At 46.5% G+C, this 22,664-nt stretch overlaps 1 protein-coding gene across 10 annotated transcripts in view; it reads right to left on the minus strand.

The window, feature by feature from the left end:
- The window catches only part of Tnks (tankyrase), a 242,880-nt gene that overhangs the window by 138,007 nt on the left and 82,209 nt on the right, over nt 1-22,664 (minus strand). For all 10 annotated transcript variants that reach the window (XM_089578276.1, XM_089578274.1, XM_089578278.1 and 7 more), the window contains exons 10-11: nt 22,174-22,345; nt 6,949-7,025 (exon numbers count right to left, since the gene is read on the minus strand). In XM_089578276.1, the coding sequence (XP_089434402.1) occupies nt 6,949-7,025; nt 22,174-22,345 (249 nt within the window). The remainder of the gene's footprint in view (nt 1-6,948; nt 7,026-22,173; nt 22,346-22,664) is intronic.

The raw sequence follows: 22,664 nt of genomic DNA on the forward strand, positions 1-22,664 counted from the left end.
TTCCATCATGCTCTTACCGTGCCATTATGTGCTAATGATTTACTTTTAGTTATCACATTTGATGCTACAGTGGAACCTCGATTATACGTCCCCCGGTCATGCGACGACCCGCATTTTACGACGAATTTGTGCGGTCCCGGCAAAACCCCCATAGAGACAATGCATTAAAAACCTCGGTTATACGACGCAAATTTTAGAAGGACCCCGCTTCGTACGACGTCTGGCTTGGCTCGTACCGTCCGTCAAAAAAGGTCGTCAGCAAACGCAGGCCGGGATGTGCCGTATTTTCGCGATTCTAACCCCCCCCCCCCCCCTCCCCTATTTTCGGAAAAAAATTTCGGAAAAAAAAAACTGCGAATCTAAGCACCCCCTTTTTTGCACGGAAGAGAGCGTTGCCGAGGCCGCCAAGTGCACTTGCTCTCTTTTTCGTGGAGCCTGTGCAGTCGGAGTCCCGAGGAGGCGCGGCCTGCACGTTGTTGTTGTGACTGAGAGAAGGATGAAAAGGAAATTGCAGGGGCCTGCCGACTGGCTTGAGCCAAGCCACCACCACTGCCAAGTGCAGATAGAGGAGAGTTAAAAGATCAGAGGAAAGATAAAGAGAAAAGATAAGACGCGCGTGGCGTCGCAGCAATGGCGGACCCGACGCTGCTGAAAAAGCAGATAAGCGGGCGAGGCCCCGCTGCCAAAGCGAGGACAGCGGCGTCTACGGCGCTTTTTGTGTTGCTGCGTTCCGACACTACAAGACAGATGGCGGCACAGAACTGTCTGCAGCTATTTTTCTTTTGAATGTTTCCTAAATAAAATGTTTTTTTTTCGCGCCCGTTTCATCGAGATTTCGCCACGAAAAGAGGGGCCGGGGGGGGGGGGGGGGGGGGGGGGGTCAGTTTAGATTTTTCGAATAAGCACCCTCTCTCACTTAGGGCATCGCGATCGTGTAAAAAAGGGGGTGCTTACAATCGAGTAAATACGGTAGGCACACTTTAGCCAGCCGATAACCGGTGCGCCTTAATCTTTCCACCTATCAAGAAAACCGCGCAAGCGAGCCGCTGCCCCGCTGCTCACGGCAGCCTCAACGGCCATTTTATCTTGTTTGTTGAAGACTAGCCCTGTGCCGGCAAAATGTGCTTCATTTGTGTTCCGAAAAAAAAAAAAAAAGATGCCGATGAAGTTCAGCCTTTAAAAAATATCACGCTTGATATTCGATTATACGACACCCGGATTATACGACGGTTTCGCGCGGTCCCCTGAACGTCGTATAATCGAGGTTCCACTGTATCAACATTTCAATTTCGTATAAGTCTTGTGGAAATAACGCATTTGCACGAATATAATGCAAGGGGGAAGGTTTGATTCCATATGAAAACCAAAACCCTTGCATGAACACAGTGTCGCGTTCTGTGGCTACTGAGCCATTTAAGGAGCAACAGTTAAGAAAGGCGCACAACACAAATGAGCATGGCAAAACCACCCGCGCAGCACCGCCACTGCTTTGTGCTGCCCAGCACTGCGAACATTCACCCTTTTTCTTCCCTCCCCTACACTTTTACTGCGTTTTCTTTCTCAGCAGCCCAAGACACATTTTTTCAATATTCACAGCGAGCTTTACTTTTTAACATTTTTCTGTGCATGCCACGCGCTTTGTCTTATGGCCCCAATGCCTTTGAAAAGCTGGTTCCTCCTCACAGCTGACATGCACGGTAGTTAAGTTATCTCAAAGAGCGCCGTTTTATTGTCTAAAGGTGACATCCATTTGCCTCCAACTGTTGGCCCTGTAATTACACTGTTACCTGTGTGCGGTTCTCAGATGTCCTACACTGTGCACACGCTGCGATGTCAAGAGTTCTGCGGGAAGCACACTGCTATTAACTGACACTCGTTACCATAGTTGTTTCTTTATTAATAATGATAAGCATATGCGAATAGTGTTTTTTTTTTTGGTCCAAAGCGAATATTTCGAACATTTCTGGCACAATAGACATTTTAAAATCATGTATTTTTCGAACCCACACGGGTACCACAAGAAAAAAAGAGAGTGTGCATCGAAGATTTTTCGCACTCATTGAAGCTGTGACAACTTTCTGCAAAAATGGCGATCATAAATTGGAGGAGCGGACGTGCATGCGGTGCCAATGTATCGGTAGGGTGTGAGACCTGTACGTGGGGCCTCCAACTGCTGCTCTTAATCGCGATTGTGTCGTGGTGCAGCTGCTACTTTTCAGCCAAGATTCCATCACCACTGAGCGGAGAGCACACCCCACGTCAGGCGTTGGGAAAGGGCACCCATTTCCATGTGTTTAGCGTTAACTCCTCTTTGTGTTCACGACTCATTTCGTGGAAGTCAAGGCAGGCACACATCTTCCAATTAGAGATTGAGAGATTTAGCATAGCACTATTCACTTCCACGGGGAAGCACTGCACATGCACAGATCGCCCCGAGGACACCACAAGGTGCCAGCAGCTGGCCAGCTGTTTGCATGCCTGCCCCGTCGGGACCAATCAGAACATGCACACTGGCAGCGCGCGGAAGCGGTTTGCACTACGCTAAATCTCTCTATAGATGCACACCGCCATGACGGTTATGGCTCATGTGTACCGCGGGTAGCGCCATCGTAGACACCTGGGAAGTACAGATCTGGGCGCCGCACTTCCGCCTGCTCGCGTCTGCTGCCACAAGCATGTGCAGACTGAAGCCGGCACATATACAGGCACGTGACGCAGAGTTGAACTTTGGTTGTATGCGCACCGCAGTGCCCTAACGGAGGAGGTACACTGAACCAAAACCACACGCAGCAACAGTTCTAGAAACGTCATTAGCTCGAGACAAATACTGCAAGGTCTCAAATATCAAACATTCTCATCGAAATAAATATCAGATACTTTACTATTCGACCGAACATTCAAAATTATCAGATATTCACACATGCCTAAAAAAATGACTTTAGTACAAATTAAAAAACAAAACATACAGTCATATATAGAAGGTGAAATGGGATAGCAGTTTCATTTTATTATATTCTCGTTGTACAGTGAGGATTCTACTCTATATGGCAGGGGCTCTCAAACTGGGTGCCACATTATCTGTGGGTTACTTGGAGCTCTGTTTAAATTCCCCAAGCACTTCAATCCATGCTTGCTTTAACTCCAACCTTTCCTTTAGGCCAGGGGTTCTCGAACTTTTTCGTCTCAAGGAATCCCAACAGCCTTCAACATGTGCCATGAAGCCATTTTCAACTGCGCTGCAAAGTGAACGGCCTTCACTGGACCCAAGAGCGGGCGACACTACAAGGTGGAGAAGGACGTCGCCGACTTCCTTAGGAAGCAAAGGGAAAGTGCAGTGCCCGTGACGACAGAGATGGTACAGGCAAAGGCGAGGGAGATCGCAAACGTTAGAGGCATCACACGGACCCAATTTAAGGCCAGCAGGGGCTGGGTCACTCGTTTCATGCGTTTCGGGTTCAGCCTGTGACAGCAGACTTCTGTGTGCCGGAACCTACCCCCTGACTTTGAGAAGTTGGTCGCATTCCAGCGCTTCATTACCAAGAAGAGGCTGGAGAAGGGAGTACAGACTAGGCAAAATCGGTAACACCGATCATACCCTGGTGTATTTCGACATACCTGTGGCGTACACACTCATTGAGAAGGGTGCAAAACGGGTGAAAGGAAGAACTGCTGGGTACGAGAAGCAGCGTCTTAGCGTGATGCTATCTTGCATGGCCGATGGGTGAAAACTGCAGCCGTACCTCATTTTTAAGTGGAAGACGCTTCCATCTGGAGAGGTTTTCCCTAAAAACGGCACTGTGCGCGCACACGAGAATGGGTGGATGAGTGGTACCCTTGTCGAAGATTGGGTGAAGATCGTTTGGCAACGCCATGCCAGGGCTCTGTTGTTCAGACTCTCCTAGTTCTCGACTCCTACCACGGCCACTAGACAGATGACATAAAGTCACTGCTTTTGGAAGGCAGCATGGACATTGCAGTGATACCCAGAGGAATGACGCGCCACCTACAACCGCTCGACGTTGCAATCAACGAGCCCTTTAAAGATAGGCTTCAGAAGCACTATAACGACTGGCTGGTGCTCCAAGACCACCAGCTCACACTGACCTGGCACAATAAAGTACCTTGTCTAATATTGTGGACTGTTCACGAGTAAGGGTAGAAACAGCAAATGCACTGATGTGTGAAAGTGGGCGCAATGCACTACATTTTCAAGCAGACTGATAAACCGTATACAGTAGACTCCAGTTAAGGGGAGAGCCTGGTCTTCAAAAAAAAATTTTATTAATCTAGTCATAGTTATGAAATTTTCAGGGAACATGTATTTTTGTGCACTGATTCTAGATATGTTATTTAATTTCATGTAAAGCAATTTCTTGAGCACTTATGCACTCTTTATGCAAGTATTTTGCTCAGAGTTTTGAAGAAAATTTGCTGTGGGAAACTCTCTGAAATGTATGCCATTGGGTTCTCTTGATGCCGAGAAATGCAATAAGGGTATAATTATCATCCTGGCTACCATAGAACTTGAGTTTTAAAGCTGCCACTTCAGAAACAACAATACACACTTTTCTTCCCATTTCTGAAGTGACAACTTCAAAACCCAATAACTTAAGTTCTATGATAGGCAGGAAGACAATTTTACCCTTACTGCATTCCTTGGTGTCAAGAGAACCCAATGGTATACATTTTAGCAAGTTTCCCTCAAGAAATTTTCTTCTAAGCTCTTCACAAAATACATGCATGAAAACTGCATAAGTGCTCAAGGAATTGTTTTACATGAAATTAAATGACATGTTTAGAATTGGTACACAAAAATACATATTCCCTGCAGATTTCTTAACTGTGACTTCATTAATAAAAATTTTTTTTTCAAGGCCAGGCTCCCCCCTTAACATGAAATTCCTTAAGATGAACAGTGGAGGTCGTTTGTTTCGTCTCCCATAGAATCACTGCAATAAAATACACTAAAGATGAACACTTCGCATGCACTATCAGTTCAGATGAACTTTCACGGGCACGCCGCACCCATGCTGCTTTACTCGAACGTTCGAGCAGCACTTCAGCAGAAAAAAAAAAAAAAAAAAAAAAAAAACCCAGCAAAAATGAAATCTTTTAGGTGCTGCCCACCATCCGTGTTGCCGACGTGCGGAGACTTAACAGGAAATGCAATTCTGCTAAGAAAAGGCAACCAATGCCATTTCCCAATGGTGATCACATGATAATGTTGTCACGCCAGTGTTATCAACCTCCGCACCTTTGCTGACCACCGACCAACCATGCCAACTATGCAGTACGCATATCCATTGCTCGTGGTGTGCATGTGTGCTGTGTCCTTGTTGTGTCCCGCAATCTCCTACCAGGCCGTACGCTATCACCTCGCGGTGTGCGTTGTTTGTTTTAGTGTGCGCTGTGTTTGCCGTGTAGCTAGTATGGCTAGTTGGCCAACAGCTAGGAAAAAGCCACATGTGCTTCGTGAGAAGATCGAAGTTTTGACCAAAGCTCACACCAGCCGGCTTTCAAAGACTGAAATAGCCCGCAAGTTCGGCATCGCGAAAAGTACCGTGAGCGGTATTGTGAAAGCAGAAGCACGGATTACTAGAGCTTGCACCGAAGCAAAAGAGCTATGCACAAAGATCTAGAAGACGTTCTATTTGCCTGGGTGAAAAGAGCATGCAGTGAGAATTTGCCTCTGAATGAAGTGATATTGAAAGCAAAGGCGGAAGAAATTGTTCTGCAACTGAATGCCGAATTTGAGTGCAGCGACAGCTCGACCACTTTTGGAGAAGGCATGGACTGGCCTTTCGTTCTGCTGTCGGCGAGACCACTGCAGTGGACGAAACGGCCTGCAGCAATTGATAGTGGAACAAGCTGAATGACCTGAGGTAAAATGATTTAAAAGCAGGCATTGGTGACATCGGAGGAAGCAGATACAATTAGCGGGAAGCGCCAGTTTTACACAAAGCGTTTCCCAAACAGGTGATACCATCACTGGAGCATATTGCAGAGTTATCGTATTGAGTAAGTGAGTAAAACTGCAATTTCTGAGCAAGAGTAAACATTTTAAGATAATGGGAGCCCATCTTTCGTTTCATGCCAAGCAAACAAGCAGTACTGTTTGTGCACAGCTATGTAAACAACCTCTGCGCGGGGCTGCAGTTATAATTGCCGCATTCCTAGGGAACTTTGCGCATGCACAGTAAATGCTAAATGTTGTACTATTATTTTGAAACACTAATTTAGACGACGGCGACTATTCGTCGGTGCGGGCAGTGAAACATTCCAGTCACGGTGGGTTTTGCCAACAGCTTGGTTCTGCAAAAGGGTTCTACGAGCCGAAAGAAATGTGCGTTCGACTCACACATGCAGCGGTGAGGCCGTCGCATTGGGCACTCTTCTCTGCTCCTTTCTCGTGGCACAAGCTTACTCTAGTGCCACCTCGTGACAATTTGAGTTTAATTATCGAGATGACGAATAGCGGGCAAGAACTTGGCGACAGAACGCCACGCCCTTCGCGGTGCACACTGGCGAAGGCATGCACGGCACGTGCTATTTTGCACATACGGGAGCACTTGACTGGAGAGCACGCTCATAACATGTGAGTAGCATGCTTCTGACTGTAAATAATAAAGCAGAGGCGCATCAATTTGTTTCCTCAACAATCAGAAAACGGGCGCCACGAGCAAGTCTGCTTTCCCAAGGATCACTAAGCTCGCATACTAAGATGAAGGCTTCCGAAAAGAAAACATGCAAGATGCATTTTATTTCGCTAAGCTAAAAAAAGAAAATTTCGAGCAACCGCTGTCCACGATGCGCATGCAAGCACGGAATCAACTGAAACTTCGGGGGAATTGTAATTTAGCGTGCTGGGAATTTAATGCAATAAGCAGGGCATGCGCAAAAATTGGCTGTCATGGCTTCTTTAAACAGCGTATAAAAAAAGATACATACCTTTACAACTTCTAGGTCTCCTGCCTTTGCAGCTTCTAACAGTTGAAATTCCACATCTGCGCTGCTTCTTTGAGGCTCTGCATGGAGATGAACATTGAAACCATCTAAGCCGAACGTTCACATGCTCACAAAACACATGCGCTATCTGTGGAAGTATTTTTGAGAGTACACAGACGGACACAGATCTTATTCTGCTCACTGCTGTTGTCTACTCAGTCCATGCTTTCAAGCACCACAGCACCATAGATGTAACCACACACTTACAGCATGTTTGACAGCTCAGAGAAGAAGAAGACCACAAAACCAAAAATATATGCAGGCATACAGTGGACTCTTTGCTGCCACTGCATGAACTCCACTTCCTGACTGGCCCCCCATCCAAGCTATGCCTTTGCATGGAGCAACTGTGACCCTTGTTGACAGCAAAAATGCACACACGGTTTCACTTTCTGTTGAAGCTTGTGTCTGTGCTACGCGCATCACTACACACACATTCCTGTTACCACTTAAACAAGCATTATTGTTTTTTTTTATTATGCATAGGATGTTTTCATTTACTACATTTTGTATAACTTGTAATGTAACTGATTATACCCATGTGCTACTAATGGGGGCAGAAAATACTGAAATTTTCAAGCACAAATTGAATACAGATATGAAGAAATAATGGCTCTTAATTAGAATCAAATATTTGTTGAACATAAAAATTTCAGAAATACATAAATAGGCAAATGTTGTTGCTTTTTTTTTACTACAGCATATGGTATTTGCAACCCAAATTAAGCAAATCTAGATTGACTTAGCACCATATAAAAAAAAATGACGTGCATAGAAACTGATACTGACTGCTTAGACAACATAACAGTATGCAGCCTGTAATGTGGTCACGCAAAATGAGTGACAAAATGCAATCCATGAATTGACACAAAACTACATGACAACTAAAATCAAATAGCATGATAGGTAGTAAAACATCATTAATTCAGACATCAAGGGATCGGAACAAATGCCCAAATTATCCGAAGGTCATGCTCCCACATGCCCTCCCAGAAGGAAGCTCTATTGCACAAACAATGAACAGATTGTGATAAGTACCCAATTATAGTGTACTAGATGAGCAATGTAGATGTAATGAACACAAAATGCAAGTTGGTGTCAGAACAGTGAGACCACTTTGGAAAAGAAAAAAATAAACAAAGCGACATGCCAATTAGGTCGGAAAGTGGTGCATAGCTAGATTCAGTCAGCTAGCATATGTGCAGCAGACAGCCGCCGTCCCTGTGGGCTGGTGGCGAAGCTCAGAAACTATGTGCCAGGCTATTTTAGAGCATTAGCTCTACTGGTCGCGTTTCGAGCCTCCAAGTTATGCCGATTCCATAGATAGAATCCAAGATGGTGGCCTCCATAGCAACGCCACTGTAACCCAGTGGTTGCCATGGTAACCAAGGTGGCTACATAATGGAACAAACAAATAACAGGCGGCAGCTTGATGCCCGAGCGCCACAACTTGAAACTAAACTATATCGATCCGGTATATACTGTATTTACTCGTATAATGATCCCACTCGCGTAATGATCGCACCCCTGAATTTTGTTGTCAAAATTCATTTTTTTTATTCCCCGTGTAATGATCGCACCCCTAACTTGCCAATGCAATTTGTCAACGATGTCAAGTCTAGCCGATGACGATCGTACTTGCCATCTGTCTGACAGATGGCACGTGCAGATGACCATCTTGCTCTGTCAGCATTACAGCGGCAGAAGCCTGTTGGTTGACCTGCGGTCACACGGGCAGTATAAATGCGGCTATATTTAACCGCGGGTACCAAACTTAACCATGGTTGTTTCGAATCACGGTTCGCCGTTCGTTGCCACAAGGCTCGCCAACGTTCTGGGTTGCCGTGCAACGAACGAAGTGACACGGTGATCCGGCTAAACTTTCTTGTTCTCATAAATAATAAGCCCTGGGATACGGGAATGTCAAAAATGAATCCTCTTCAAGGATCACTGACCTGTACCGAGTTGCTAATAGGAGTAATAACTGTGATACAAGCTAGTTTTATGTTCGTAGCCACGTAGCAGCTGCCGCCGTTGCAGCGCGACTGACCCCATCTGCTTGCACGCCAGCTCCGCTGCTAAGACATCGCTGATTTCGATCGTATATATTTCTTTTAATATGAAACAATTAGGTTGTCAGTAAGGCAGCGCCATAAGTAGACGATTCATTATAGTGTTGGTCAATTCAAAAGCGCTGTCCACTGTGGCTTCAATACGAAACAAGTTAGGCCTAGCGATGACTAGGGAGTACAGAGTGCCGTCGTCCGCCGCGCTCGCGGGCGGCACCATTGCGGTAAGCGCGCGGAATCCGGTGCTCCGAGCGTTGCGAACGTGTCACCTAAGTACATCAACGATGTGGCAGGGACTGGACATTTTTCGGCATAATGGCAGTAAGATGCGTAGCTTGAGCACCGCAGGATGTTGCTGTTGTACGCTGTTGCTGCGCCATCGGACGAGATCAAAGGCTGCATAGAAGCGCCGTCGCGCAGCACTATACATAGCTTGCACCGACGTCACATCCAGTGGGCGTCAGTTGTGAGTCGGCCATGCTGCCGAACCACCGCCAGACCACCTCCAGCTTACCGCTGCCTATGTTAGCTCGCATCATGTTGGTTCTCGTCCATCCGTAGATTCAGTATGGTTTTGTGTGCCACCCTTGGCTGCTACGACCGCAGAGACAGCTCCAGGTGAAAGAAGAAGCCGATTAGCACGAACTTCATCTGCATTCGTCAGATAATCGCAGGCACGCAAGTGCGAGCGCTCCATGACTCAGTACGAATCTGCGCGAACTGTGGCTGGCTCACATTAAGCGCGACAATTTGGACCCCGAACGCCCATATTTACTTGTGTGCGGAGCGCACTTTGTGAAAGCTAAGAGGCTTGTGTCAACTAAATGCTTGCTAAAACATGGGAAGCAATGGCTACACCCTGAAGTGAATGTTGCTGTTTTGATTGACACCACCTGATTTGTCTGACAATACAAACCCATACTGGGTCCGCCGTCGCTGCATCCTAGCTACAGCACTAGGCAAGCCGGTTCGGATCGCCACGACCACAGCGAGCAATGACGGCAGAGAAAGCGGCGTGCAGATTGAGGCCGAGCTTTTTGTCTCGTAGGCGCATCGCAGACAGGCTTCTCACCCACCTACTATAGAAATCGTTGTGTGCCTCCATTGATTCGAAGGCTTTCATTTCTTCCAATTTCACAAAGCTGGAAAGAGTACACGATATCCCCCTGGATCACTTCACGGAACATATCAACGCCCATCGTTGCGTCGACTCCCGGTCGCAGCCTGTACAGACCTATATCGTCGCAAATTTTCACTTTGTCTGCGTAGTGTACGCGCACCGATTGAATAAGTTCAGAGCAGTAGCCTGCACTGAATCATTCATTCCTCCATGGTGTAGGCATCGCACCCGAAAGATGAGAAAATAATCCAAAGCGTCCGAGGAGTGGTTGGGCATCGCAGGGCGGATGGGCGAGGACGGCCGATTGGTTCGGCAGCATGGCCGCAAGTGCATGATGGGGGCGGAAGTGACGTCATGTGCGAGCAATGAGTACACACTGCCTATTTTGATGCGTTGCTCCTGGAATGTGATTTAGTGCGAAGAAAGTACGTTCTTGAAGCCTTCTCGGTTAAGGGGGGAAGCTGGTCTAAGAAAAAAAATGTTTGTTAATGAAGTCACAATAATGGAATCTTCAAGAAACACGTAGTTTTGCGTGCTGATTCCAAATATGTAATTTAATTTTATGTACAACAAGTCATTGGGCACTTATATAATATGTTATGTAACTTTTTGCCGAGAGCTTTCAATAAATTCTGCTGCAGAAAACTTCCTAGGACACATGCCATTGGCTTGTCTTAACATCAAACTATGCAATAAGGGAAAAATTATTATCCTGCCTGTCATAGAAGTTGAGTTACAGGGTTTTGAATTTGCCACTTCACAGACGGGAAGAAACTGACGATTTCAAAATCCTATAGCTCACTCTCTATAACAAGCAGGATGATAATTTTACCGTTATTGCATAGCTTGATATTGTGACAGACTAGAAGACGACGAAGTGGGCAGTGGCACGGGCAGGAGCGCTCGTGCTAGGCTCGCAGACATTAACTCTTTCGCTACCGCGCCATAGGCCATCGATCGCATATGATCGATTTAAATCGCCCGCGCAAAAAAGCTCATTTTGGAGAGTCGTGTAGGTGCTCCGCCATCTAGCTAGCGAGCTCAACAACAGCTCTTTCGATTGCAGCCTTGGTTTCAGTGTTTTGACATGAGGGGGCGCCGTGAAAAATAAAACTCTGAACGGCCGCAGCGGCGTCAGCCGGAGAAAATGGCGTCCACAACGCCGCGCGCTCCTCGAAAACGAAAGCTGACACCGAGTACGTCGGCCGGTTTCGGTTTCGTTTTGTGCGACGAAAGCAGCGGTTATTAGTCGGGCAACAATGTACAAACGTTGGATTTCGGTTTCGACAGCGAGACTTCGCCTTGGGAGCCTGGAACGTCAGCGCGTACTTGCATGTAAGTTCTGTTTTCGTTCGCTGTGGGTTTTCTGCGGTTCATACGGTTTGTAATTGATGAGAGTGGTTTATTGTTGTGCTTCAGGGTCTTGACAACGTATGGCGAAGGCAGTTTGCCAAATGCTCAAGGTCGCGTCGCGTTTTTCAACCAAGACGACAGCTAGGTGTCCATATCGGCACATCGCTGCGGAGCGGCGCTCGGAGATTAGCTCGACTTCTCGATTTTTTTTTTTATGCTCTTCACGGCGGAAATGATGAAGACCGTGTACGGGAACACTAATAAGTATGCATGGATGAAGATTTTCAGCAAGTTCGGCGTGACGGCTCATGGGAAGACGTGAATCTGTTGGAGATGCTGATGTTTATTGGAATCATCATATACATTGGAATTGTTGACCTGCCGCGACTTTATTTCTACTGAAATACCAGAATAATCTATTCTAGCCCTCTGCCATCAAAAATCATTTCTCAAAATTGGTTTTTCGCTATTTTTGTTTGTTTTTTTTGCACGTAACGGACCCGGATGATTCAGTGGCGGCAGCATCTATTGACAAGACTTGGAAAGTGTCCTGGCTTTCGAACCACATCGCTAAAACTTATTTCATTGATTCTGATGTTTTAGAGCTTGCCTAAAATGCCAAATTTTATCAGCTGGCTTTCAGGGAGCAGCTCATTCAAGAAATCTTCGGGTATGATGAGGGAAATGAAGTCCACGCCCCCAATCCTCCCATAGAATCCATTCAACACCAACCGAAAAAAATTTAAAAAAAGAAGAAACTGCAAGCTCGGCTATCAGAGAACAAGGGAGGAACAAAGATAAAACCTTATGTGAAGCACCCGTCAGTCTACCTCTGCTTCACATCTTCACTCCTGATTGCTCTTCACAGTGGCACCACAGTCATGACCCCTGACTTGACAGGCCATGGAAAGTGCAGTAAATTTTTCTCATAGCTGAAACTGTGCATAATGACAGCTATAAACATGTGCAACAGTTTGTATATTCCAGTTTTCCTCTAATCTAGTTCTGGCTTAGTGCAGCCGGTAATTTTTGTTTTTGCTATATACTTTTTTTGTGTTTTTAGCAAATTTCACAAATAAATGTTCATTTACTTTCACACACACAACTCTTTTGTTTGTTTCATTCAGAAGTGTAACTAATAAGCTACAATTTCATGCATTGCAATATGTGCTGGGTGTATTAGTTCTTGTGAAAAAAATTTTTCTTTCCGTACACTCCAAATCGTCCATTTTTCTGCGGTAGCGAAAGAGTTAAATCATATCATCTCCATCGGTCATGCAGTCCTTTCTTCATCGCTTGCCGTCACATAACGTTTGGTGGAGGTGCTGGGTAACTTCTTCATCCCGGTCCCGGAGCTTAGGAGCCTGCTGTACACCGAGGTCTTCTGTGGAGAGCTCACGGCTTCGCACCTCCCGGCGCTTCCCCAGCCTGCCAGGTATGCCCCGACGCCGCCGCTCTTCACCGCCCCGCCCCAAGCCCCGACCAGAAGACACGATGACACAACGACCGCCGCAACTGCTCTGTGACCCCACTCACCGCCCACATGAGAACCCACATGAGAACCTAGAAGACCCAACGACCTACGACCCCACTGAACCGAGACCGCCGCCACTGACCAGAGAACCCATTGACCACCGACACTCACACAAGAAACAAGTACCCCAGCCCCTGCGGTTGGGTGTGTCCACGGGCCTCGACGTTGACTTCCAGAAACCGGTGGTTCCTCAGTCTTCGTGGACCTGGCTTCACCCGCTCATCATGTCTTTCATCGTGACGGCAAGCCCTTCATCTTCTCTTCTCTGTTCATATGTTCTGCCACGCCCATCGTCACGTCCTGCTTGTCATCATCTGTGGCATTCTTCTAGTTCGCGCGATCGGGACGATCGCTTCTTGGCCCCGAGTCATGTGACGGACTAGAAGACGACGAAGTGGGCAGTGGCATGGGCAGGAGCGCTCGTGCTAGGCTCGCAGACATTAAATCATATCATCTCCATCGGTCATGCAGTCCTTTCTTCATCGCTTGCCGTCACGTAACAATATCAAGAGAAACCAATGGCATGCAACCTAACAAGTTCCCTGATGTAGAATTTCTTTCAAACTCTCGTCAAAAGTTACCTAACATATTGCATAAAAGCACAAGGAATAGCTGAACACAAAATTAAATTACATATTTGGAACCAGCATAGAAAAATGCATGTTCCCTGAAGATTTCATAGTCGTGACTTCATTATTAAAAATTTATTTCTGAGACCCTCTCCCCCCCTTAAAGGGACAGTGAGGAGAGCTCTATTAATATTTTTTTTATAGCAAAATCCCATAGTTCGGCATTTCATGGCTTTGTTGCCACTTGGCCGGCAGCGAAAGATGCATTTATTTCTGAGAAATTTGGATTCGAAGTTGAAAAGTTTTTCCCGCCGCTCTGATTCCAACTTGGGATTCTCTTACGACGACACAGGACTAAGTGACGTGTAACATGACGTGCACATGATGTAACGCAGACTCCGTGATTTTAGACGGCCAGCAGAGCGGGCTAGCAGCAGCCGAAAAGAAAGCTACCACCGGCCGCACGTTGAAGGCATCTATCGGCTATTGCGGCCGTCGCTACAGTCGCTTCGTTTACGTTTGCACCAGCGTTTTGCCAGCGTTACGATGGATCCCGTTCTCGAAGTCGTCAACGAAGTTCTCGCACATAGACACCTTTAGCATACCGTGCACCTTGTTACCGTTAGCGGAATACCGGGAGCCCACCTACCACCGGTAAGCAGCGCTGATTGGTCCCGATGCTGCAGGCGCGTGTAGCTGCCGATACGTGGCGCCATCTGGCGACGTCAAGGAGATTTGCGCATGCATTGGCTGCGCCTCAGTGATTCGTGGCTTCTCGTGTCCCAGTGTTACAGAAGCATTGGTTCTAGCAACACTGTTTTGTCCTATGACCTCACCACGCTTGTACTTGCGAGTTTGGCCTGTGGCGGTGATACCTGTATTATGGTTCTTGCTCTTTTCTACGTTACAAGAGCTTTGTTGTCAGTATGAGTGGCGTTTTTGTAATCAGGAGCTGGTATTCTGTCGATACAAGCCAACTTCAATTTCTCCTCAGTGTCCCTTTAAGGATGTAAACCGAGATCGCAGAGCTCTGTTCGCGATAACCGCATGCGGCGTAACCGCGTGCTACCGCACCCCTAAATTTGCATCATTTTTTTGGAAAAAAAATTGGCTGTGGCTTAGCTAAAGTTAAGCCTGGATATCTCGAAGCGAAACGCTCTCGCTGCTTTTCAGCCAACTCCCAAGCTGCCACTTTTGGATCGGTGTTTCTGCGCCGTCCGACTGTTGCTTCTTCTTCTCCTTCCATGGCGAGTGTCTGCGTCTGTTCTATGGGCAAGCGCGCCTTATACACCCCTCCCTTCAGATGTGCACTGCGCACGGCTGCGGCGAAAGGTCAAACGGTGGCGAGAAGGAAAAGCGGCGGCGCACATGCGCAGTAGCACGCGGCGACGGCGGAAGGTCAGGAGTCTGCGCGCGGCGGTAACAATGGCTGCGGCAGCAGCAACCACCTACGCTCCACGTGACGTCACTCGGTTTCGCACATGCGCAGCTGTGGCAAATATGTAGTGTGGCTCACGCGAAGCACGGTGTTGACGAGCCTATACTCCGTTTCATACATAGCAGGCAACGCAGCCAAAGGTAGTGCGCTTCGCACAGGCTAAGTCCCCACGTAAAAAGTAGTTCACCATACAACCAAAGTGAACACAAACCTATTTCGTAGCAACAAATTTTAAATGCCGTGACTGGCACTCCTGGACATCGTTTTACCTCTTGCTACATTTCTGTCCTGCGACTCGTCGAGATTTCGAGAAGCAAAACGTACACGTGGTGGTATGATATGCGGTTGGTAGGGCGAATCGCTTCTACTAAATCCGCGCCCAAAAAGTAGTTCACTCTCCATGAAAATTATGGCCAGAGAGCCGGAACACTGGGCACCTCATAGCTTCAACCGTGATTTTCAATGCTACCACATCTTTTTATACCGCTCTTTGTATTCGTCCAAACAATGACTAGAGTTTCAAGAAGAACGAATGATAAGTGGTGGAGTAATAGGGTTTCGCCGACGCACTACTGCAGCAACCTCCGCAGCGTTGCCTGCTATGTATGAAACGGAGTATAGTGAAGCTTTCCGCTTCAAACAGTGCGACCATCATGCGAGTAAATACAGTATATCCCTGTCTGGCAGGCACCAATGTCGGGTCACTCAGTCTCTACATTCGTGTACGATATGAGGGCCAACCATTTGCTGCAGAATGTTCCGGATAGTGATTCAGCATTTCTAGCAGCATAAACTTGCTAGGTAAGTTAGAGCCTAGCTTGTGGCAGGGATTCGAATCAGCGACCTATGTTAGGTGTGTTAGCTCAATATTTGATCGCTGCCTCAGCATCAGCGCATTTTTTCTGGTCTAGCGATGAGGGCCTTCCTATCATCATCACGCCTTCCGTGCAACGAGACGGGATACTTGCGCAATCACTTTCCCTGCCAGTGCCATCTAAACTCTGCTCCCTTTCGGCTGTGCCACACGAAATTCCGCAACTGGGCTTTACTGCATATTACAGCAGACTAAAGAAAAAGTGGCGGAGCTTTCACTAGAAGGGTTGTGAAGCGAAAAGGACGAGTGCCATTGGTGTGGGCAGCAAGTATGAAGTGCATTATGAAAGAATGAAAAAAAAAATGACGCTTTTGCATTGAGTTTGTTCGAAATGGGCAGCTGGCCATCTTGTTTTCATGTTGTGCATACTATGTAGGAAAGCCCACAGACAGAATTTCACAGCTTCACACAATGCATGGCGCTGTACAGCTTATAACCTGTGTGATGTGAGCCTAAGTGATCATGCATTCTATAATTATGTATGCTTGCTGCATGTCGTCATGGGGTAACGGATTCCATCAAGCCCATCTTGGGGCTTTTTATAGGAAGTCCTAAACACCACTGATGTTGAAAGAAATTGAATTGAAATAAACAACAGAGATGAAAGCAAATAGGAAGCTTTAGTACTGTGTTCCGGAAATTTAAACACGACCTTTGGATAGTTTGCCCAGATATTATGCTTTCGCTACATAGAATTTATGAAAGTCTGTGATAGGTACCAATTATTTTGAAATGTTCGAATATCCATTTTCCGAATTGTTATGAACCGAATAACAAATACATTCGGTTAATATTCAAAATCCTAAATATTTACACACCCCTAGTTGTTAGTTACAAAAATTTTTAGCAATAAATTTGATGTCTGTGGTGATCATCTGTAAACCTAATACAGTCCAACTTTGGGACATGAAAAAGCTGCATAGTAAAAGCTAGTCAATATGCCTTTTTCAGAAAGATGCTCTGCACATGCATGCCTCTCCTCCTCAAACTCCACTCGTTGAAAACATGCATGGTTTATGTTAGGAACAGGCAGCTGTCAAGCACACACTTCGCAGGTGCAATTGCAGCTTTGTGCAAACGGATCGTCATCCACGTGTGCTTGTTTCCAGCCAGTTTTCTGGGTACCAGACAAATTTTTGTGCACTCCATCTCATGAAAATCTGGCCTCCGATTCAGTAAGAAATCCGACTAATTCGAACTGCCGGCACAGTTCCGGCCAGAGCCCATGTATAAGTCTATGGCATCAGATGCACACTAATTCTGACGCTACATGTCTGACACCAGTTAATTCCAATGGAAAGGAAAGTGTGCTCAGAGGTGGCCGGCATGACGCGGGACCTTCAAAGGGTCTCCTCAATTCGACTGCACTAGTTTACTAAAGTGCCATGCCAGTGCAGTGCCAGTTCTTGCGGCGCAAGTGCAGCCTGACACTAATGTGCCTGCCAGCGAATTGCTTGCACAGGCACAGACAGACACACGCATGCAGACACAATGTCATTTCAGCTGTGTGGCAAGAGCAGGGCACAGATTCCGCCTCTAGCATGAGTCCATCTGAATGCTGTTCACTAAAACAAGCAAGACCACGGAGCTGCCTCCTACTTGTCTGCTGCAGGGCGCATCAAGCACCTTGCACTGCTTCCATGAGAAGAGAACTCGCAGAGAGGCTAGTGCAGAAGAACTCTTGCAGCACTTCAAATTGAGTGCCGAAGTGCAGGTGGCACTAACTGCTCTGAAAAATCAAAGGCGAGTGTGCTGGTGTTGAAAGTGCAGCCAAATAGAGGAGACCTCAAACAGTAGTAAGGTGGAAAGTTGGGCGAGTTGAATCTTATTCATGATGAAGTTAGCGCCAAAAACGAGGACTAAAGTAGGAGAGAAGACACAACACAAGCGCTCGTGTTGTGTCTTCTCTCCTACTTTAGTCCTCGTTTTTGGCGCTAACTTCATCATGAGACCTCAAACAGCCCAACTCAAACCTGAATTGCATGCTGCAGTCGCTTGCACACCTCAGATGTGTATGCAACAGCAGACATGACATTATTGAACAAATGGCCCCCATCTTCAAGAATTGTAAAACTACATAGTTTTGTTTTCGCTTTTCTGTGCAACGGGCCAGCCAAAAGGGATGGCAGCTATCAGCCGCTTATCAGCCAGACAACCGAGCCTTGCGAGTGCTGTTTCAAACACCAACTGGCACGTTGCTGTTTTTTGTTTTTTCCCCTTCTTTTCTTTTTTGCTCTTGCAGCTTTGGCATCGCTGCACACTTCCCTTCCCGCATGATTCTTCTCCAGAGCACACTTGTCCCTGATTGAAGTCTCACACATGGCACCGCACACACGACAAGAGGCTTCCCCTTCTCCAGTGTCACACCTTGCAGGATTCCGGGCAGGCATTTACCATTTTGCTTCGATGCTCTTGACAGTGTGCACGCAATAAAGTGTAGATACAAATGTGTAAAATGCAGCAGAACCTTGATAATTCTTAGATAATATAAAGAATTCCTGCAGTTCTCTAATTTCTGATGTAAATTTTACTAGACAATTCGAAGCAGCATCCTGCACCAGCCTGCTTAATTTGAAGATTTGGGTCGATAGGTGGGAATGCCAAATCCCAGCTTCGCCACAAACCCAGTGAAGCGACAGCCCCTCAAAGCCGAGAGACACCACCACTAGAGTAACAACGATGCTTGATAGGTGAAGCGCCCTAGTCCCAGACATTTCCTGCACACAAACCGGCCTACGATATGGCTCGCACACTGCCTGCAGAGAAGAGGACGTTCTTCACTGCAAAGCAGCAGGACATACCGGTTTCAAGGTCGTGTGCTCTCAGCACTACCATCAAAAAGCATCCTCTGTTCCTAGTAGCAACAGTGCATATCCCACAAAGCGAACATTCTTGCACCACACCAGCCTGTGCCGTTTCTTTGTGTGACGTGCTGTGGTTAGGAGATTAGGGGGTCAGTATCTCCAATTACTTTAAGTATTAGCAAAGCTCATCCAAAGAAAGTATCATGTTCCCAGAACAAATTATTTTGCTTGGGTTCTTTTTTTTTTTTTTTTGCTATGCTCAGTTCATTCGAAGTCCCGTTTATTCAGAATATTCACCATCCAAATGAATAAATTAACAAGATCCATAACTACAGCGCAAACGACAGGACAGAGATGAAGAAGGGACACCACACAGCGCTGACTCACAACTAAAGTTTATTGGATGCCAGAAGGTATAAATACCTCCCTGGCGGCCAGAAAGAATGCAGTCCACACTTACATGCGTGACTGACACAATAGTGTACCAGTCATATGCCGCCAAGCAAATCACATGCGCGAGAATACAATATAAGCAGTGACAGAATACAATATAATCAGTGAGCAAGCACTTGTCAATATTCGCAATCAAGGTATCTTCTTTCTTTTTCTGACAACGCGACAGATGAAGCACTGATGCATTCTTCCGAGAGCCTACCTATTAAGTGAGCTTCAATGATCTCCCTTGCTAACGAGTCACGGTTCTTTTCTAACACTGCACTTTCCTGATAGTTTGGCGCACAGACGTAGGTGTCATCGTCATCTTCATTGCCTTTGCAGTGCCTGCAATGTTTCGCCACGTGGCCAGAGATAGCGACACGGGAGACATTATACTCATGCTCTCTGAGTCTTTCGTTTAAACATCGGCCGGTTTGGCCGATGTATCGCTTACCACAAGACAGTGGCAGCGAATATATCACCCCTTCCTGGCAAGGCACGAACTGTTTTGCGTGCTTTATCGGGCACTTGCGCGATTCTTTAATCTCTGAATTGACATTCTTAATCAGGGTGGACAGTCGTTTGGGCGCCGAAAAGACGACATCAACGCCTGCATGTTTTCCGATTCTTTTCAGATTGTGCGACACTTTGTGAAGATATGGCAGCACAACAATCTTCCTTTTCTTCGTCTCTTTCGTACATTTACTATTTCCTTTTGATTTTAACTTTTCCAGTAGTTTTCCTGCCACGGAAACTAATAATTCAGACGGGTAGCCTGCCTTTGCCAGGCGGTCTACTTGGTTGCTGAAGCTATGCTTCAACCTGTGTTCACAGGATTTGTTGACTGTGTTGCTAAAAACGGTATGTACAATTGCTCTCTTCACCAGCTTGGAGTGAGCTGATGAAAACGGCAAGATGGGCTTAACAGCACGGGGCTCATAAGCCCAACAAACATGAGATGGAGTGAAATGAAGCGAAAGATCTAAAAACCTAATAAAATCATTAAATGGTACTTCGTGTGTTAAAACCAATGGTGTGAGGCATTCTGAGAACACCGAAAGGACGTCAGGGAATTGCTGCTCGAAACCGAGGTTGTCACAATCTAAAAACACAAGGTAGTCATCAACAAATCTAAAAATGCTACAAACTCTGGAACCTTCAAAGCGCTCTTTCATGCTTCTGTCTCGTGCTGCTAGGAACACGTCACTAAGGAAAGGCGCTAGACATGAACCAATACAGATCCCCTCTTTCTGAATAAAAACTTCGCCATTCCATTCCGCAAAAGTTGAGCCAAGATACAGTGACAACAATTCAAGGAACCCAGCAGTGGAAATTGGAGGGGATCTGTATTGGTTCATGTCTAGCGCCTTTCCTTAGTGACGTGTTCCTAGCAGCACGAGACAGAAGCATGAAAGAGCGCTTTGAAGGTTCCAGAGTTTGTAGCATTTTTAGATTTGTTGATGACTACCTTGTGTTTTTAGATTGTGACAACCTCGGTTTCGAGCAGCAATTCCCTGACGTCCTTTCGGTGTTCTCAGAATGCCTCACACCATTGGTTTTAACACACGAAGTACCATTGAATGATTTTATTAGGTTTTTAGATCTTTCGCTTCATTTCACTCCATCTCATGTTTGTTGGGCTTATGAGCCCCGTGCTGTTAAGCCCATCTTGCCGTTTTCATCAGCTCACTCCAAGCTGGTGAAGAGAGCAATTGTACATACCATTTTTAGCAACACAGTCAACAAATCCTGTGAACACAGGTTGAAGCATAGCTTCAGCAACCAAGTAGACCGCCTGGCAAAGGCAGGCTACCCGTCTGAATTATTAGTTTCCGTGGCAGGAAAACTACTGGAAAAGTTAAAATCAAAAGGAAATAGTAAATGTACGAAAGAGACGAAGAAAAGGAAGATTGTTGTGCTGCCATATCTTCACAAAGTGTCGCACAATCTGAAAAGAATCGGAAAACATGCAGGCGTTGATGTCGTCTTTTCGGCGCCCAAACGACTGTCCACCCTGATTAAGAATGTCAATTCAGAGATTAAAGAATCGCGCAAGTGCCCGATAAAGCACGCAAAACAGTTCGTGCCTTGCCAGGAAGGGGTGATATATTCGCTGCCACTGTCTTGTGGTAAGCGATACATCGGCCAAACCGGCCGATGTTTAAACGAAAGACTCAGAGAGCATGAGTATAATGTCTCCCGTGTCGCTATCTCTGGCCACGTGGCGAAACATTGCAGGCACTGCAAAGGCAATGAAGATGACGATGACACCTACGTCTGTGCGCCAAACTATCAGGAAAGTGCAGTGTTAGAAAAGAACCGTGACTCGTTAGCAAGGGAGATCATTGAAGCTCACTTAATAGGTAGGCTCTCGGAAGAATGCATCAGTGCTTCATCTGTCGCGTTGTCAGAAAAAGAAAGAAGATACCTTGATTGCGAATATTGACAAGTGCTTGCTCACTGATTATATTGTATTCTGTCACTGCTTATATTGTATTCTCGCGCATGTGATTTGCTTGGCGGCATATGACTGGTACACTATTGTGTCAGTCACGCATGTAAGTGTGGACTGCATTCTTTCTGGCCGCCAGGGAGGTATTTATACCTTCTGGCATCCAATAAACTTTAGTTGTGAGTCAGCGCTGTGTGGTGTCCCTTCTTCATCTCTGTCCTGTCGTTTGCGCTGTAGTTATGGATCATCAAAAACACCAACTCGCCCAACAAATGCTTTTGTCGAAATTAACAAGATTTTACTGCAGTCATTGTCCTGCAAGTCTCATCTGTAACGCAGGTGACCCTTACCCAGTCTTTCACCAATTGAATTTACCAAGATACAAGCAGTTCTTTTGGATGATTTCTTCCGGTCCCTTGAATGGCAAATTAACAACCTCTATTAACGTCCCAATGAATACAATTTCTGAAAAAGGCTTTTCCCAGCAGAGAACGAAGAGCAACCCAGTGGGCAGGCTCACCGTGCAACAGCTGCTGCACTGCATCACTGGCCAGCTGTGCTGCCGTGCAGCCCTGTACGCTGACTATGGCAGGGTCAGCCCCACCCGAGAGGAGCAAGCGGCAGGCCTGTACATTCCCTTCTCGGGAGCACCGGTGCAGGGCAGTCTGCCCTAAGCTGTCCAACGCGTTCACCTGCAAAACAGCACATTCCTTGAAGGGTAAACACGGCGTCCTCAAAGTGTGTTCCCCGAGCACTCATACCTTAACCCCTCTCTGACCACTACTGTAAAAGGTAGATATACGTTCCTGATGTTTACCACTTTTTAGCGGGAGGAGTGGTGGTTCCGCTGCAGTGACCGCTACTGTTGATGATGATGATGTTGGGTTTTTTTGGCAAAAGGGCACCTAAGGCCAAACAGCGCCAAACACGAGGTTTTTGGTTGGCTCAGGCTAAAATATGTACACATGTTAAAATCAACACCGGGCGTATAGGCCCTAAGAGTAGTGAGTA

Source organism: Amblyomma mixtum, chromosome 3 (genome assembly GCF_055824585.1).
Source record: "Amblyomma mixtum isolate Tamu chromosome 3, ASM5582458v1, whole genome shotgun sequence".
NCBI classification, from domain to species: Eukaryota; Metazoa; Arthropoda; class Arachnida; order Ixodida; family Ixodidae; genus Amblyomma; species Amblyomma mixtum.